At 38.6% G+C, this 20,121-nt stretch overlaps 1 protein-coding gene across 1 annotated transcript in view; it reads right to left on the bottom strand.

The window, feature by feature from the left end:
• Positions 1–485: 485 nt before the first annotated feature.
• XB5897453.S (provisional ortholog of Fc fragment of IgG binding protein S homeolog) overlaps positions 486–20,121 on the bottom strand; it is a 34,384-nt gene continuing 14,748 nt past the window's right edge. The window contains exons 6-21 of the mRNA XM_018228368.2: positions 18,931–19,529; positions 17,821–18,385; positions 16,431–17,029; positions 15,754–16,309; positions 15,444–15,643; positions 14,679–14,820; positions 12,748–13,076; positions 11,079–11,652; positions 9,534–10,132; positions 7,238–7,799; positions 6,019–6,614; positions 4,751–5,321; positions 4,020–4,219; positions 1,883–2,263; positions 1,022–1,308; positions 486–695 (exon numbers count right to left, since the gene is read on the bottom strand). Coding sequence (XP_018083857.1) covers positions 686–695; positions 1,022–1,308; positions 1,883–2,263; positions 4,020–4,219; positions 4,751–5,321; positions 6,019–6,614; positions 7,238–7,799; positions 9,534–10,132; positions 11,079–11,652; positions 12,748–13,076; positions 14,679–14,820; positions 15,444–15,643; positions 15,754–16,309; positions 16,431–17,029; positions 17,821–18,385; positions 18,931–19,529 — 6,770 coding nt within the window. The 3' untranslated portion in view covers positions 486–685. The remainder of the gene's footprint in view (positions 696–1,021; positions 1,309–1,882; positions 2,264–4,019; positions 4,220–4,750; positions 5,322–6,018; positions 6,615–7,237; positions 7,800–9,533; positions 10,133–11,078; positions 11,653–12,747; positions 13,077–14,678; positions 14,821–15,443; positions 15,644–15,753; positions 16,310–16,430; positions 17,030–17,820; positions 18,386–18,930; positions 19,530–20,121) is intronic.

Below are 20,121 nucleotides of genomic sequence, written 5' to 3'. Positions count from 1 at the left end.
TGTCTGATGGACGCATATGGAATGCAAGTTGTCTTGCTCCTGTTAGATATGACTTTGGAGAAGCTCCATTTGATGAAGGACATTTTCCTACTCCTGATGTCAACTGCAATAGGCCTGAAGAAAGTGAACCTATAAGGCGTACTGAGAGAATCAGAAAACTACCTGCATGGACCCAGGACTATGATGTGAATAATGTATATTATTGATCTAAGATGCATTGTTGTTGTTTATTACATTTGCCCAAATGCTTTCCTACTTTAGGGGGAATATGTGGTGTTTATACAAATGGCCTGCGGGTGTCACTGTGCACAGGACTTCTACTGTGCATAAAAAGAACTTACTGTACAACTTGAAAGTGAAAGCTTACTGTTATGTAATGCCTGCATGTCTCTGCTAATAAAGCACTGTTATCCTCTACTCATCCTTGGCTACCCAAAACATAACACAAATTTTTCGAGTTATTTTATTGATAAAGTAAAATTGTGTTTGGGAGTTTGCTGGAATTTGTTTTTATTAAAATAATGATAACATTTTGATTTTTAGTAAACAACTCTCAAAAAGTATGTTGACTGTGCTAGCCATTAAAGTAAAAACATGAAAAATGGTAAATAAATTCAATGCTATTTCATCGCGATCAAGCTTTGTCATCGGTTCTTTCTTCATGAGTATAGATGAGATGCGAATTTCACAGCCCACTGGGGAGATAACAAGAACGTCATTAGAAAAGGCTGTAAAATAAATTGTTTAGATTTGTGAATTACTCATCTACTTTATTCAGCAGCCATTTTCATTTGTCTCTCTGATAGATATGGAGATATGCAAGTTCCTCGTGAAGCCCATATCAGTAGGGAACTCAGAACTGGATATTTAGAGCAGGAGTAAGAATAGGCAACAGCACTGTATAGGCTGATACCAGTAATTTGATAAATTAATTTAATATTAACAAGATTTTTGTGAAAAGGAAAAATGGTTAACCCCTTTCCCATACAGTTAGAATAAGCCAAGAAGATATATCACTCACCATTTGTAGAAGTCATAAGATCTCCAAGATTGAATAAGCTCCACAAAGTTAACAGTAAGCTTAGTGTCTGGTCCCTGGAGATCATCAGATATTTTTCTGTTGAAGTTTCCACAAGCTCCACACATTGAACCAGAAAGGTCAGGGCTCACATTCAAGGTCATCGCTCCATTTTTATCCAGAACAAGTTTCATGTCTTCACCATTCTTTATCACGATAGATTCCTCCACCAAGGAAACTGACAGAGATCCAGATAAATGAGTGGGTAGGGCAACTTTCTGTCCACTGACCTGTAAAACAAGAATGGCTTCATAGTCTCTTGGGTTTATGCCATTTCATATACATGAACCCTGTTAGTGTCAATAATACTATCAATGATGATGATCAAGTTCCAGTGTCTGGACTAACTTAACTTCTAATGACTAGTAACTGAATGTTGTTATTATACTTGAGAATTAGAACAGAGCCATGTAAACAGTAACATAACTAGAGGGGGTGCGGACCCTGGCCCAATCGCACCCCCTGCACCCCTGGTAGTTACGCCACTGCATGTAAACATTTTCTCCAAAGGAATCAGCATAGAGCCTATCTGTAGGTTGTTATATAAAAACATCACAATGGATATATAGTTAATAAAGTACCCCCTCTTGTAAAATATAAGGATATTATAAGTTACCAAGGAGTTTCATGACCATATAAAAACACGAGGCCATGGAACTCCAAGGTAACTTCTAATATCCTCATATTTTGCAACTGGGGGTACTTTATTTATTATCAGAACTCACCGTTATAAGGATAAAATTTACAAGATATTCATGGCTTTTGTGTATTATAGGTACATACAGTACTTTTTATAATTCTTACCCAGGCTTCTCCATTAGGCGTTATTGCAATTGATACACTTTTGAAATAAGCGTGAACTGCTGACATATCAAAGCCTCCGTTTCTGCTGCAGCTCTGGGTAATCACCACCAGTCTGAACCAGGCATCAAGATCATCATTACACACTGACGCAAAGTCATAGATATTGTTAGGAGGAACTTGGCCGGACAGCTTGTCAAACGTGATCATGCCTCCCTCGACATCAATGGAACAAGTGCCATGTTTTTCATAGCAGGCTCGCTCTCCATTCTGTAGATCACAGTACTGTGTGCTGGAGCAGGAGACGCTTGTGCACACGACAACACCACCTTTTTCACAAGTGCATTTTTGGAGGCAGTCAGGGGAAAGTAGAGAATCTCCAGCCTAAAGATAATCATAAAAGGAATAAAACGGATTAAAATAAAGTACTTCATCTCTCATTGCTGAAAACTGTGTATGTGGAGGGGACCTTGGAATATTCCAAAGTTATATTTTAGTCAAGAGTAAATACCTATAATCTAAACTGATATTGGCATTAAGGAGGCCACAATCTATATGGTAGAAATGTTCCATAAGTCTTTGGGGGTTATTTTTCAAAGTCAGATTTTTTATGGCCGGACTTTTAAAGGAGAAAACTACCGATTTTTCGTAGAAAAAAGCCTTGAATTTTTTGGGATTTATTAAAGTCCGATGGTGTTAAAAGTCTGAATAAAACTCTACTCTAACTCAGATCTGCCAAATTCATGTAGAAGTCAATGGCAGATGTCCCAGTGATATCCTGATCTGCTCTGGGTTTCATGCAATAACATATAATGTTTTGTGGTTTTCGGGCATCAATTCCAAAAAAGTTGCAGTTCTCAGCAATAAATCCAAAAAAGGCAGTTTTCAGAGACAAAAAAAATGTATAGATAAAGAAGGGGGAAGTCTGTGCCGATTTGGTAGCAGAAAATAGTGAGAACCCCCTTAATGTCGAATCACAGATGAAAAAGATTAAACACGGACCAGGACCTTAAACAAAGTGATTTTTTTTCTATAGCAGTTGGTCTTCTTTCCCGTCTTGCAGTTCAGCTACATTTCCTCCCCTTGGAATGGCATGGTCATAGAACTTCTAAATCATGCACTGAGGGAACATACACACACCAATATTATCATATGAAGTGTGTAGGAAAAGACCCTTAGAAGTTGTAAGAAAGACTTTAGTAAGTGCTGCCTGATACCACAGAGGTTCCTTTATGGGTGGAATGGAAAACTTGGACTCCATTGACCACTGTTCATTCTTCATTGGCTCCACACGTTTTATCCTGGCATTGGACTTCTCCATTCTCCAAACACTGGCAGTACCATTTGCAATCAATATCAGGGTAAAACATTCATGCTGGATCATCAGATTGAGGTAGAAGTGTAATGTTGTTACCTGCATGTCTAACGTTGGTTGCATTAAATATTGTAATTGTTATGTGTATGGCAATCTTTAAAGGCTCCATTTCAAATTCAGCACATGATTAACCTACATAATTGGAACCTCAAGTGGCAAGTTATTAAGTCTCTATTACTTAATCTGAAGCATTGACAAATACTGACCACTTTCTGACCAGCCACATTTTCACATTTTTCAACCCTCGAAGTTAAATCCTTCGAATTCGAATATCGAATTAGAAGGATTTAGTGCAAATACTTTGATCGATCTATCGAAGTAAAAATAGTTCGATCAAACAATAAAATCGTTTGATTCAAAGGATTTTAATCAATCGATCGAAGGATTTTTCTTCGATCAAAAAAAGCTTAGGAAAGTGATGGGGAAGGTCCCCATAGGCTAACATTGTACCTCGGTAGGTTTAAACTACCGAAGTATGTAGTCAAAGTTTTTTTTAAAGAGGCAGTATTCGACTATCGAATGGTCGAATAGTCGAACGATTTTTTATTCAAATCGAAGTCGAAGCTCGTAGTAGCCTATTCGATGGTCGAAGTACCCATAAAATTCGAATATATTCGAATCCTTCACTCGAGCTTAGTAATTGTGCCCCATATTGTCGACAAATATGGTCAATACCATTAGACCGTTTGAAACATATACAGTAATATAATATGTAACAATTAACATATTATTATACATGCAATTCAAAAGTAAAACACAACTCACACTTAAGTATCTTCCATTGTAAACACAGCCACATTTTTCCATGGGGACACATTTTTGGCCATCAAACATGTATCCGTTGTCACATTCACATCCCTCAAAGCATCTCTCTGAACATGATCCCGATACAGCGATTGCAGCGCAAGAGCTATCACAAGTGTGGGTGCAAACCTCATAGTGACTATGGTTTGGACAGGAAAGAGCTACAACAAAAACAAAATAGTTCCTTGTGTTAAAGTTGTAAACATCATGAGATTAGAGGTGACAATTGCTAACTATAGTTATTAAGGACTATGGGGCCAATTTAGAAATTATTAATACAGGTATGGGACCTTATATCCAGAATGCTTGGGACCTGGGGTTTTACAGATAATGGATCTTTCCATAATTTGGATCTTCACACTTTAAGTCTACCAGAAAATCAAGTAAACATTAAATAACCCAATAGGCTGGTTTTGCCTCCAAAAAGGATTATGTATATCTTAGTTGGGATCAAGTAGAGGGCTCTGTTTTATTGTTTTATTTTTAAAGAGGAAAAATTAAATCAGTTTTAAAAATCTGGATTATTTGGATAAAATGAAGTCTATGACAGCCTTTCCGTAATTCAGAGCTTTCTGTAGAACCGTTTCTGGATAAAGAATCCCATACCTGTATTGTGTACAAAGTTGTTCCATATTTTATTCACACATACAATTTTTAGGGGCTTGTTATGAGATAAGGAAAGAGCAACTTACGACAGAAAGTAGATGTTCTCCAAGGTTGAATCTTGGCTCCAGTTGCCTGGCAAGCTGTGGCAAAAGCCTGGAGGCTGTCACATAGGATCTGGTTTTGTCCATCATTAGCACACATATCAAACAGACAATGGTTGAAATATTCCGTTACATTCACTAGTCCCGTGCAATCCGCAAATGGCCCATTTTCAAGCAGTATCTGACCACATGCCTCATCCCTTCCAAATATGGCAGCCCTCAGTGGGTCGCAATCATTGCACTTTTCTTTGCAGACAAAACCACAATCTGATTTTTCCAGATTTGTTTTCCAGGATTCTCCGAATTCCTCTAAACTGTCAGTGAGCTGCCCAGAAGGCAAACGGAAATCATCATTTGACTGGCCATTAAAATCACCACAAAGTCCACACAAGGTATCCTGGAAATCACCTGGAAGAGTTACTTGTACAGAACCCAGGGTATTGAATAAAACAGTTAGGTCAAAGTCAGTCTGGAGCAGTATATTGGAGCCCTCAGGAGTGATATGTATCTTTTCATTCTCAAGGCTAAGAGGCAAGACATTAGTTTCATCATTGATCTGTAGAGGAATAAACAGACTTTAGTATAAATCAGCATGCTACTGTAAGTATTTTTATGATGGTTCTATAAACACATTCAGAAGTTTTATGTACACAAGCAGTAGAAATTTTGGTGGAAGGTTAGGGCAGGCAAAATGAAGAGGTCCCCTGTAGTGATGCAATTCGGAAATTCAGCCAGGATTCGGCCTTTGTCACAAAACAAGGAAGTAAAAAATAATTTCTGTATGCAAATTAGGATTCGGCTTCAGTTCAGTAATTGGGCGAATCTTTCGTGAAGGATTCGGGGGTTCGGCTGAAATCCAAAATAGTGGATTTGGTGCATCCCTAGTTTGTACAGACGAATTGACCTGAATATAATGCAGCCTATTCAAATTTGTACCATAATTCCATTAACGATGTCAATGACCCTTATAGTTTAAAGGATTTTCCTATTAGACATTCATGTAGGCTCAACCAATCATAAGCCTTGTTACAACTTTGATCTCCTTCTCTGTTCTGCCACTCCATTATTTTAGAGCAGTAACAAGACAATGGGCAGCATATTTAGAAGTAAGCAATATAATTATGTTTCCTCTCCTTATTATATTCCAAATCTCAGTGCAGTGCTATTATATAGGGAGAAGAAAGACTTCTTCCAAATGTGACCATTTTTAGATATTTTATTTCATTGAATTTTGTGTCAGTAACATGACTTACCTGTACTGTCCACTGTGTATCCTTCATTAAGACAATCTCATTTCCATAAACATTGACACTGATGGACTTTATAACAGCTTGATTACTTTGCTTGTTGTTTTCATTCTCTACTGTGACGGAAAAGTTTGCTAGGGACAAGTCGCCTCTGCAGACCTCAGTAAGGGTGTAGGAACATGACCCTTGGAAGTTGTAAGAAAGACCATCAAAAGAGCTGTAGTGAGTGCTGCCTGATACCACACAGGTTCCTTTGTGGGTGGAATAGCAAGCTTGGACTCCATTGACCACTGTGCATTCTTCATTAGCTCCACACGTTTTCACCTGGCATTGGACTTCTCCATTCTCCAAACACTGGCAGAACTTTTTACAATCTCCATCAGGGTAAAACTCTTCCCCTTTCTTATAATAAACATCTCTGAAAACGCAGCCGCATTCGCCAAAGGGGACACATTGACCTCCGCTCATAAGAAAACCGCTGTCACAATAACATCCTTCTGTACAGGATTTTTCACAGTCATCAGGAGTAATAAGACTAGAGCAGGTAGCCTGGCATCCACTGCCACAAGTCTCATAGTGACTGTTTGGAGGACAGGTGGGACCTAGGGCAAAGGTGGAAAGGATTTTAAGCATCCTGGAATATTTGGAAATCATTCTGTAGACTAGAGACCTGCACGGGTCTGTTTTAATGACCCGCCCCCTAAACCAGACCCTCCTAGCCTAAGCCATACCTGGTCCTGCTTACCTGCCTTCTAATGCCCAACTATTTGCACCCGACCCGCTCCCCGCAGCAATTGCCGCGCTAACCGGAAGTGACATCACACGTCACTTTTTACATCATGAAGCATACGTTTTCTTACTTTACCCCAGGAATGGTCGCACAGTAGGCACAAAAATATAATCCGTCCGAGACCCGATCACATTTTGGGTATTCCTTGGGTCCCCGAACCGATGCAGGACTCTACTGTAAACTATTTCACTCAAGAAATATTTAAAGGATAGAATAATGATGAACTCATCTGCATATATATATATATATATATATATATATATATATATATATATATATATATATGTAACACAACGTGGACTTCCCAATATCTTCATATTCTTCTATATACTTGTTTCCCCTTGGTGTAACAATCAACAAAACTTCTACATTTTGATACTACTAAATATAATTATTACATTTGGGAGAGAAAAGTTAACCATAATTGTTACTTACTACAAAATGTAGGTGTTCTCCATTGTTCAATCTTGACTCCTTTTTCTTGACAGTGAGAGGCATAGAGAGCAATGGCATCACACACAGCTGAATAATAACCTTTGTACTGACAGCTGTCATACACACATTCCGTTAGATAGGGTGTTGGGTCAATGACCTCATAGCATTCCTTCAAAGGTCCATCAACTTTGTTAAGGATCCCACAGTACTTTTCATCCTGATACTTAGCGGTTTCTTTTTCACTACACTCAGGGCACTTCCCATGGCACCCAGAGGTGCATTCTGGAACATCACCCACTTTCCACATATCTCCAAAATTGTCAGGTATCTGATCGTCATCAGTCACAGGGATATCATCCTTTGGATCGTTGTTGTTGTTCCCACACAAACCACAGACAGCACCAATATAGCGACTGGGCAGCATGACCCGAGCGTAATTATCCCAGTTGAAATTGACAGTGACATCAAAATCAGTCCTGATAAAGCAATGCTCACCCCTCATAAATGCCTTAATTTTGTTTGTTTTGTAGGCAAAGGGCAAAGACTTGAGGACACCGTTCACCTAAAATGACATAAATGAAAAAAATAAAGATAATGAGACTTGCATGGGTAATCTTAAACAAAGAACTATGTTCAGAACTGCATGTTCCTTTAACAAAAAATACTTTCTTTTAAAAGAAAAAGTGCTTCCCTGTAGCAAATTAAAATTTACAGCTCATAGAGTTCAAGTAAAAAAAAAAAAAATCTAAGAAATGCTAGGAGATATTCTTCACCATAATTTCCTTAAATTTACCATATTATATCAGAATGATAATACAATTTTCTACCATGACATGCTTTGAATTAATCTTTCCTCCAATGAATTAATATAAAGTCAGGGTATAGATCAGGGATCCCCAAGCCGTGGCTCATGATAACATGTTGCTCCCCAACCCCATGGATGTTGCTCAAAGTGGCCTCAAAGCAGGTGCTTTTATTTTTGAATTCCAGACTTGGAGGCAAGTTTTGGTTGCATAAAAACCAGGTGTATTGACAGATCCTTCAGTAGCTGCCAGTCCCCATAGGGGCTACCAAATAATCACAGCTCTTATTTGGCACCTCCAGAAACTTTTTCATGCTTGTGTTGCTCCCCAACTCTTTTTACATCTGAATGTGGCTCATGGGTAAAAAAGGTTGGGAACCCCTGGTCTAGATGGTCTAGAGCAGGGATCCCCAACCTTTTTTTACCCGTGAGCCACATTCAAATGTAAAAAGAGTTGGGGAGCAACACAAGCAGGAAAATGTCCCTTAGGGTGCCAAATAAGGGCTGTGATTGGCTATTTGGTAGGCCCTATGTGGACTGGCAGCCTACCAGAGGCTCTACTTGGCACTATACTTAGTTTTTATGCAATTAAAACTTGCTTCCAAGCCTGGAATTCAAAAATAAGCCCCTGCTTTGAGGACACTGAGAGCAACATCCAAGGGGTTGGAGAGCAACATGTTGCTCACGAGCTACTGGTTGGGGATCACTGGTCTAGAGTTTATTAAAATACAGGTAGGGTGTTATTTACCATCACATAAAAGGTACTTTCTTCTTGTTATAGAAAACAAAATATTTGTCTAAAAATTAAGTACCGTTCGCTCAATAAAAACGTATGGAAAACGGCCTTCCAGTGTTTTTAATCTGGCTCGATAGCTTTTTGCCTAATGGATCCTACGGCTGTTCGATGACGATTAATAAATATTAATTAGGCTGAAATCCATAGTTTTTAAATTACTGAATTTAAAAGAAATTTTAGCAAAATTCAAAAATACTGTATAAATTTAAGGATTTTTTTCTCTAATTTTCCATGGGACTTTAAACAACTTGTTTTGGTAAAAATGAGTAATGAAAAGTTATAGTAAGTAATGGGATTTAACTAAATTATTAATGCAGTTTTTATTTTATATTCTATGAATAACTCTACATATTCAACATTTCTGTTGATATTTCTACTGATATTAATACATTTTGATGCTCCAAATGTTCTGCTTCTCCAAAAATGTTTAAAAAAAAAAAGAAGTGATCTACGAATCAGACTCGTTTCGCCAAAATGCATTGAATGACAAATTTGTTTTTAAGCGGGACAAATCGTCCGTCAAATTTATGATGCTCTACAAATATTCAACCATTAGAGTCCATGGGCGAAACTTGGTGAAAAATTTAGCTCATCACTAAAAGTAATTTAATTCTATTTCAGTGCTTTATAAATACGGCAATTTGTGGATATTTGGACCTATATTTTTTTGTTGGCAGTGATATAAATGGAATACGTACCTGGATCTGAAGAGGATAATTTCTAGTTAAAGTGAAGTTCTGGCCGTAGACCTGCAGAGTCAGGGCTTTAGTGAAAGACACACTTTTCTTGCCTCTTGCCTCATTCTGAACATTAACCTGGAACGGTGTGAGAGTCGGGTCATTGGAGCAGACTCCGGCAAGCTGGTATATGCAGGTTCCCATGAAGTCAAATTTCCTTCCATCAAACGTTGTGTAATGGGGGTCACCAGACGATACACAGGTTGTGTAGTTTTCAGGATGACATCCTTGGACACCATCGACCAGCATACATCTTTCACCGGATTTGCAGCTGGACTCTTTGCACTCCACCAATCCCAGAAGAGCGTTACATTTACAGTGAACACTACATTTGTCATCATTCCAAAACTCCTGGTTGGGTTGATAATAAAATCCATTTTGGCTGCAACCACAGCTTGCTATGGGCACACATTTGCCAGCACTGAGGATAAATCCATCATTGCACTGGCAGGTCTCCCCGCAAGCTGCTGTACATCTGTCTGGAGCATTTCTGTCAAAGCAACTGGCTGGACAAGCCGTGCCGCAGACTTCATAGTGACTGTTCTCAGGACACGGGAAGGCTGAAAACATGAAATAAAAAATAAATACAAGCTATAATGCTTTACAATAATACAGTGTTAATAAATAAAATTATTTAGTTTCAATTACACTTCCAACTATGTAATAAAATTAGGAAAAATGTATAAAAAGTATTATAAAAAAACAAATTAGGGAAAAGGCAATATTTATAAATTTCTTATTTATATGTAGATGCACCCAGTGAAAAAAATCCATGTTATTGTAATGATCTAAGTCACTTTTATTACACCTTATGGAGATCAGCAATTGTCTGCAGAGAAAGAGTAGAGAGGCTCCATCTACATAGACTTTATGCTATCACTGCTGATTCTCGGAGCGAGTAAGGCCAAGAATTAAACATTGATCCATTAATAGTGATGGGCGAATCTGTCCAATTTCGCTTTTCTGAAAAATACGTGAAACTGCGGAAAATTTATGAAACGCATTGAAGCCAACGCGACAATTTTTACACGTGACTCTTTTGTCAAAATGCATTAAAGTCAATGGGTGTCTGAATAATTTTGACGAGCAACACTTTTTATCGCAGCAAATTTTTCCACGCAATTTTGTGAAAACATTCCGGAAGTCTGGAAATTCACTGCAAATCCATGGCTGGCGAATGAATTTGCCCATCACTATCCATTAAGAAAAAAGAGATGTTACTAGCAGGAAAGTTGAAGAATAGATTCTACATTTCTGATTCTTTTTTAATTGGAATCTCCCATTGCCGAGCATTGTACAGCTCAAAAGTGGCTACTAACAGAGACAAGGTTCATAGGAAGAGCTGGTTCCTTCAGTTTGTATCTTCTACTACAAATAATACTACACAATATCTCTTCTCCTGCTTCACATACTTGAATTATATATCAATCGTAATCTCTCAATCCTATGTTTCCTTATCTAACATGTTGCCATTCCCAGATCTAAAAACCCCAAACCATCACTTACGGCATCCTGAGGAAGTTCTCCAATCATAAATTGTGACTCCTTGCCATCTACAGATGTCAGCATAGGACTGAAGGGTGGTACAGTGAAGGCTCAGAGCTTGACCGTTATTGCAAAGATCATATAAGCAGTTACTGAATAACTTTTCTGGGTTGATTATGGAGTGGCACTCTCTGAATGGTCCATTGATAGTGTTGTTGAGGAGACCACATGAGTCATCCTTTGAATACAGACTGATCATATTGTCATCACAATCTGAGCACTTCCCTTCACAAGTGTCCCAACAGAATGAATCATTTGTATTCACTTTCCAGCTCTTGGCCCACTCTGTTACAGATTCTAGTGGTTTATTATCTGAGGTGACTTTTTCATCATCAGGATCTTGGTTAAAGTTTCCACAGAGACCTCCAGTGCTTGCATAGTAACTGCTGGGGATTGAGACCACCACTTTGGTGTTATAATCATAGGTCACCTGAAGGCTAAAGTCTGTGTTCAATATCGCTTCAGATCCACTGAATATTACTGATATCTTCCCATTCAGCAAAGTCACTGGGGTGTTGGCAATTTCATCATTTATCTAGAGTTAGAGATAAGAAAAATATAGAATGTTGTTATCAGTTGCTGAGAGCAGCAGTTAAACTACAGTTGCGACACAATACGGCATGTCCTTTGTACCTTTGTCTATGATCTTCTCCCCATAAGAGGACACTGTGTGCCCAAAGCAGATGTCCTCCGTGTTGTACCATAATACCAACCTTGCTGAATAATTGTGCCTCAGAGTTTTTCTCTAAATGTCCAGTAGCCCTTGACTACTAGATCCTTTATATCATGACCTGAATAAATAGGCCTTTTCCTGATGGCCCAGAATTTTTTCTTACTCATAATTATTTCATACTCAATGAAAACATTTTTGAGTTGTAATTTTGCTGTGACTCGCACAAATCTCTGAAAAATCTTGATAGTGTTTTTCATTCACGATCAGGTTTTTTTCAATCGATTGGCACAACCAATCAGAAATTGAAATTCAGTAACAAAGTACAATGAGAGGAGATTAGGCCTTTTTCTGATGGACCAGCATTTTTTCTTACTCATAATTATTTCATACTCATTTTTGAGTTGTAACTTTGCCGTGACAAATCTCTGCAAAATCTTGATTTTGTTTTTCATTCGCGATCAGGTTTTTTTTCATTCAATAAAAATGCTGATGCCTACAAGCTGGCAAGATCTATATTTTTAAATGTGATTGAAATTTTGGCATGATCAATTGAAATTCATTAAGAAAGTACAATGAGTAGAGATTAGGCCTTTTTCTGATGGCCCAGCATTTTTTTCTTACTCATAATTATTTCCTACTCAATGAAACCAAAGCCCAGTTATGGTCCTATGTTAAATGGGTCTGATTCTACAACAAGTTGGTGTCATGTTGGGTCACCTTTGAGCAACTTTTTATTATATTCCAATTAATGTTTTCATTACTAAATATCTAACATGCATGGGGTTTATCTAATGTACCATGCTAACAACCAAGAGAATCAATATGTTGAATCATCTGCAAAGAGAATGAACTATGAGGGCATTGGCCAAATGTATCCAAGAATAACCAACAATCCACAAGTAATTAAGACAACCTGAAACAGACATACCACACTTAGCAAGTTCCCCATTGACTTACCCTGACTTTGCCGAATTCGCCTTTCACAACAGAAATCTTGTAGTCATAAACAAAGACATCGATCTGCCTAATAAAGGAGATGATTGGACTTCCCCGGTTCTCTTTCTGTTCCTCAATCCGGAAAGGCACCAAGGTTGTATCTTCACCAATGTACTCAGTCAGGACATATGTGCAGGTTCCCTCAAACTGAAAGTTGAAGTTGTCATAGGTTTGATAGTGTAGTGCACCCCAAGCCAAACACACGCCTGTATAATCAGGGACACACACTGGGTTTCCATCTTGAACTTTGCATGTTTCTTTATTCCTGCATGTAACAGACTTGCATGGATCTAGAATTAGAGATACAATCAGGTTATACAATGAAAATAAATGAACTGAATGAGTTTTAGGTTGAAAAGAATGTATTTTATTTTATATGTATATTAGTATATTGAATTTTTGAGTTTTACAGTGAATTCCATTATTTGGATATAATGTGGCTCATTAATTATGGGGTCTCTGTGCAGCTGCAACCTATTTCAACTTTTTATTTTTGAAAAATGGTAATGGTTATGTAATAAACATTCATGCTTGATGTGGGTCCCCAACTATACCCAAGAGATTAGATACCACTTAGGGGCAAATTCACTAAGATTCGTAGTTGCGCCAGGCGTAGTTTCACCAGTGCTCCGCAAATTCACTAAAATCCAAAGTTGCGCTAAGGGGTAGCATAAGATTGCGAAGTTGCGCTAGCGTTGATTCGCTATGTAAAGCAAAGTTAGGCTAGCGAAGGCTAATTTGCATATGGCGCCAAATTCAAATTTCAATGGAGGAATACGTATCAGCACTACAAATGCCAAGAAAACCTTCAAATCATCATTTAAAAATTTTATTTTGCCCTACACATGTGCCCACTGTCTAGGTAAGTTGCCACGAGTCAGGAAATGTAGGGGGAAGGAGGGGAGCCTCAAAAAATTTTTAGATCTTTTTCAGCCTATCACCCATCATGTAGAAAACACGCCAGCGTTTTTTGGGACTTAGAAAAAATTTTGACTTTTTTTGAAACAATCCCTATCTACTCTATTGCGCTTTGCCAGGTCTGAGGTGGCGAAGGAAGTCTAGCGTAAAAGGTAGCGTTCAGTACACTGCGCAAGTTAGTGAATTTGCGTAGTTACGTCGCTAGCGAAAATTCGCCTGGCGTAAGGGTGCGAAGTAACACTAGCGAAACTACGCCAGCGTTCGTTAGTGAATTTTCGCAGTAACGAAAATGCCAAACGCTAGCGAATTAACGCTAGCGTTCGGCGCTTCGGCGCTTAGTGAATTTGCCCCTTAGTGCACCACTGTATTGTATACAGACAAAGTTAAATCGGGCAAACCCCTCCCCCAACGGCCAATTTCTCATAATTCTAATACACCCAATAGAATCACACTGTCAATCCGGATGCCAGTGAATAAAATATGAAATACTTAGAACACAAATTAACATTTTAATAACAAATTATTGGGCAGATTTATTGAAATTTGAGATTTTATTTTATCTGCAATTTTTTCCGATACAAGCTTTCCACACTTGTGTTTGTCTTGATTTTGTTCATCATTCAGAACAAATCTCAAAAATATAAACGAAAAATTTGGCAGCGCCAACCAGGAGAACGTCTATATAGGTCAAAATGTATGCTATTTTTTCTGCTTTTTGGTTGATTTGTAAAGTTTTAATGGAATAATGGGATTTCCAGTGCATTTGGTCCCATGAATTAATGCAACTGAGCTTTTCTAATTTTTCTTTAAAAATTAGATCCATGTCAAGTTTAAATATGTTTATTTTTCACAATACAATTTAAAAGAAAATGAAAATGAACAAATCTGACCCTCTATGTAGAGAGTTCAGTGTATCCAAAGAACATTCCTCAAAATGAGTTGTCCCCAGAGCAAAGCTTCCCTAGCACACTTACCCACATTAATACACCCAACAACTCCATCTATGATGGTGCACACTTCCTTGGGGCCACAGCTGTAGGGCTCACAGATCATCCCTCGGTTGGAATAACAAGTGCACGTCTGAGTGCAGTCTTGGGAAACAATAGTTTGATTGGCCTGAAACCCAAACAAACTCTTATTATTTTGAAATATTTTTTCTTTTGGCAAGAAAACCATTCGTCAAATAGAAAGTCACATATTTTACTTTATCATCAAACATTGCCATGCATGTTGTAGAAGATGAGGATGTTAATTAGAGTAATCTTAGTAATGGGGGATTTACATTGTATTTTATTAAAATTTTTGCATTTTTTTTATTATAATTTTTACTATTTCTTTCTTTACAAATTAGGAGTGCAGATGTGTCAGCTGGAAGAACTCTCCAAGACTCACTTTATAAGATCCAATCACAACTATAGGATGATCATTCCAAACTCCATTTTCCAATTCTTTATAAAATAGCCAGGAGTGAAATATTGAAACATCTGTAATTTATGTATTTGAGTTAAACATGCATTTTCTAGTAGGGGCATGTCTACTAGATGTACTACTCTTAGCTGCTCCACCTGTAAATGCAAAACTGGTCATATTGTGCAAAATTTGGGACAACAGAGTATTGCTCAAGATCCCCATTCAGTGAAACACCATTTGTTTCTGCTCCAGTTATAAAATGTAAAGATGAAATGAAAGTTCAGAACCTGATTCATGGCTGCGTCTTTAGAACAAAAACATTTTTTTACCTTATAGTAAGAATTACTCATGTAGCAGCCACATTGTTTTGGGGGTACACACTGTCCACCCTGGAATAAATATCCCTCATCACATTCACAACCCTCTGAGCAGGATGTTGGGCAAATTGAGGTGTCATAGAGGGATGAGCAACTGGTTGTACAGAGATCAACGCAGGATTCAAAATGGCTGTTCTCTGGGCAGTTGAGTGCTACAGCAAAATAAGGGGAAAGGTATTAGTGAAGTATTTTGGAAAGCAAATGTTTCCTCAAAATTCAAAATGGTAAGTGGAGATGCATGTTTTTTCAAAAAAATACTTACGACAAAAACTTGGAGTTCTCCATGAATTGATTTGTACCCCAGAAGCCTGACACAATGCCACATAGTTCTGAAGGATCAAGCAAAGGTCCCCAGTTCCGTCACAAAGGGAATTCACACAACCGGCACGATACATCTTAGGATCGATTGTTCCATGGCAGGCTGAAAATGGCCCATCAGATTTTACAAGAATGCCACAGTAGTTATCTCCTTTCAAAACCTTTGCTTTTTTTGAGGGGCAAATGGGGCAGGTTTGATTCTCTCCAGCACATAATTCGCTGGTACCGCAGAACATGTCGGAATCTGAGTCCTTCCAAGAATCAGCAAAAGTGACAACATCATCAGCTGGGTTGATGTCATCTTGAGGGTTCTCGTTGTAATCGCCACATAGACCACAAGAATAGTTATGATAGTTTCCAGGAACTGTGACGTGAAGGGAGAAGTCAGAAGTTATCACCAAGCCAAAGTCAGCACGAAGGACTACCCCTAAGCCTTGATGGTCTCCTCTCAGCTTCCCAGAGTCAAGATCGAAAGGAAGATTTTGAAGAATGCCGTTTACCTAAAAAAATGAAGACCAATTAAAAAGAACTGCTCATTCTATAATATACTAAAAGTTAATTTGAATGTGGACCACCCTTTTAATTAACTGCAGTTTATGAAATGTTGATTTATGTACTCACCAGCATTTTAACTTCAGACTCAATGTAAATAGTGACATTATATCCATAGGCTTCTAACGTTAGGACCTTTCTCTTGGTCACACCACCGGTAACCAGTTCTTGATTTTGCAAATGGAGGACATATGGAGTAAGCTTAGATCCATCAGGTAGACAGGACTTTGATAAAATATAGGAACAATTTCCATAGAACTCATATTTCTGATTATCAAAAGTCCAGTAGCTGCCATCTCCTACGACAGAGCATGTGGATGATCCAATTGGTTGACAGCTTTGAAGTCCTTTTTCTACACGGCACTCTTCATATGGATCACAAGAAAAGGATGAACAAGTCACTATACCACCAAATGCGCAAGTGCACTTTTTGTCACAATTGTCTTCTGGGAAGAAGACTTCATCAGGTTTATAGTACTTTCCACTAAAAGTACAGCCACAGTCAGACAAGGGAACACAATGGCCACCGCTCAACACATAACCATCATTACAGGCGCAGCCTTCCTGGCACTTAATGTCGCAGTTTGTGGACGACGTCAGAGAAAGACAGGTGGATGGGCATCCACTTGTGCATATGTTGTAGTGACTGTCATCATTACATGGAAGTTCTGCAATACAAACACATAACAAATGTCATGACATGCATCAATGTTAAAACCCACAAAAGAAGAAATTGGGTAGGGCAAACTAATTACTAATTAGCTCTTCCATTTCTGACACCCTAAAGTTGTAGTTCCCAAACTATAGAGTTGGGTTACCCAACAGTTGCTGGTAGGTGCTTAGCGTGTACATCATTTGGGATTTTGGGACAATGACTGCTTTTCTTACAACTGCAGTCAATAAGTCAACTGTAACCTTCTTATAATGTTGGCACATACATCTAACAAATCAGAAACCACTTACCAATATATGTTCATACAAGATAGATAATTCAAGTTTGACTACAAATGAATTAAATATGCTGAAAGCTGAAGTTCCGATGCATTCCTGAATGGAATTTTATATTATGTTACCGGGAACATTGAACTAATTAAACTGTAAATGATTGAGTTGATGATCTTTATTGCTACAATGATGATGATGGTAATAATAATATTATCTCTTCAGGATTTCTTTTCTTGCAAACCATTCCATGAACGTCCTTTCCTGTCCATGTTCCAGTCTGTCCTCAAACTACTGCCTGAGGGTCATAGGTAGAATTATATATAAACTGCTGCTAGAGGTCTGCAAGTTGGACATCCCTGATGAATATATGCCCTTTATACTTATATCTATGCTCCTTGCCCTAAGCTAAAACTAGCCCTGTAGGTTCAGTGGTACCAGTACTTATAAGGCAAATATGCAGTTCCCTTGTCCACCTAATGAATAACAAATCTCAGGGTTTATAATTGATACTCACTACAGAACTCTTCCGATCTCCATGGATAGACTTTGGCTCCTGCATCTTGACATACAGAGGTGTATCCAGTAATAAGACGGCAGCTGACATCTTCTCGTTTTCCATAAGCACACATATCAAAGACACAGTCCAGGAAATAATCTTCAGGTGGGACGACGGCATGACAATTTCTGAAAGGACCGTTCTTATCCAAAATCATTCCACAATCTTTTTTGCTTTTCCTTTGTTCTTTTTCCAGAGCAGTCAGGTTACAGTTTTCAGGGACACCTCCAGAACAGCCTGGTAAGTCAGCAACTTTCCAGCTATTTCCAAATTCAATTCTGTCAGATGTAATCGATCCACCCTGGATCATCAAGTCATCATCAGGTTGATTGTTGTAATTTCCACAAAGGCCACAAACAGACCCAGCATAAGATGATGGAACAGTGACAGCAACACGTGCATCCCAGTCAAAAGCAACACGAAGACCAAGCTGTGATTGAATGATGCAGTGTTGTCCAGAACGGAACACTGTGATACGACCAGAGCTCAGAGTCAGAGGTAGATTTGACAATATACCATCAACCTGTAAGGAGAGTAAAGAGTTTAGCCTGGTCAATCGGTGGTTTGTAACTTCTTCTAAGCCAAGAGTAGACTGAAAGATCAACTTTTGGTAATCAATTGAGAACAGGATAGTAATGCTCATGGAACAGGATCACTAACAGATTCAATATGGGTTGCACCAAATACTGTAGACCATGGCATTAGAACATCATTGTGGTTCTGCAGTAATGGTGGAAGGTGGAGAAGATATTTAATGAGATTTCCTTATTTAATCAGATCTCCATTGGCAGAGCAGCAGATTTCGGTGGATGGTTGCTCATTTACACCCTACAAAATTGATCTTTGCTGCCGAAAAAGGTAAAAACATGTTTGGGACACTAAAACGCTTTTTTAAGTAGGTTGCAAGCAGGAGGTCATTATTTATTTATGTACTTGCACCTGTCCCACCTATTCCTTTCTGGTGAAAGCAGAGATGGGCAGGTCAGGTGCTAGTAAATAATGATGGCATGATGGGTTGGGAGTGTGGTAAATTTTGTAGCTGGTGACACTAATTGGCTTTGACCTTACCAGTACTTGATCAGGAAAGTCCCTGCGCATTTGGATTTCCATGGAATAAATGGTCAGATTAACGGCTGTGATGTAGGAGACAGCCCGGCTTCCGCGATTCTGGTTGCGCACATTAACCTGGAAATCAGTCAGCCCCTTGTTCTTGTTACAAAGTCCCGAAAGCTTGTACTGGCAGGTTCCCTGGAAGTTGTAGTGAAGGCCATCATATGTGATATAGTGAGGGTCACCGGATGCAGAGCACTGGCCGTAAGTGATTGCGTAGCAGTCTTGAATGCCATTTTTCACTATGCACTCCTCTCCACTTCTACATCCGGTCTTTTTACAGGTCACAGTGCGGCTCTTTGCATTACAGGTACAACGCTGCTTGCATCCATTATCTGCCCAAAACGTCTGGTTGGGGGCAACAAAATTTCCTTGATAAAAGCAGCCACAATTTTCTTTCGGCATGCACTTTCCTTCAATCATAACAAACCCTGCATCACACTCACAAGTTTCAACACAGGGCTCAGAACATTTCGATGGGGCGTCTGGATCCTCACAGGTGGCAGGGCAAGCGCTCCCACAGAACTTGTAAGCACTGTTGGCCGGGCATTCCAAATCTAAAAACGTAAAAATGGATATAGTTAATTGAAATCAATAGAGATTTTCAGGGATGACTTCCTGCTAGACTAGTGCCTACACACTCAACATATAAACATTCAATTAGTATATATGTGCTCAGGATGAATATATTGCTAATCCTTTATATGGGTGAATAGGTTAATAAAGTGTTATAGGGGGTAATGCCATAAAAGGGAATAAAGAATGATCCACAGCTAATATCCTATATATATTCATGTTTGTTTTTTGATTGGTTGTTATGGGTTATACCCCAATGCCATGTTCTGAATGTAGGTGTTACGAGCGGTATAGACAATTACAAGAGGTCCTCTGCACTCAACCCATTATCAATATATTTTCAGTAGCAGTAGCACAAAATGTCTCTGTCTTAAATATATTGATAATGGGTTGAGTGCAGAGGACATTGGGTATTTGTCAATGTATTTTGGTCACAGCCTCCTTGCACTCCCGCCTAATGGTTTTAAAAATGAGTGGTGAGCACAACTTTTCCTTGTTTGTTATGAGATGTATCCCAAAAACAGAACAAACCCGAAAGTCCCAGCCAAATTTCACTTTGAGAAGAACCCTCTG

The sequence above is a fragment of the Xenopus laevis genome, chromosome 7S (genome assembly GCF_017654675.1).
Source record: "Xenopus laevis strain J_2021 chromosome 7S, Xenopus_laevis_v10.1, whole genome shotgun sequence".
NCBI lineage: Eukaryota > Metazoa > Chordata > Amphibia > Anura > Pipidae > Xenopus > Xenopus laevis.
The sequence above is the reverse complement of the archived record's forward strand: the minus strand, read 5'-3'. Positions and strand labels throughout refer to the sequence as shown.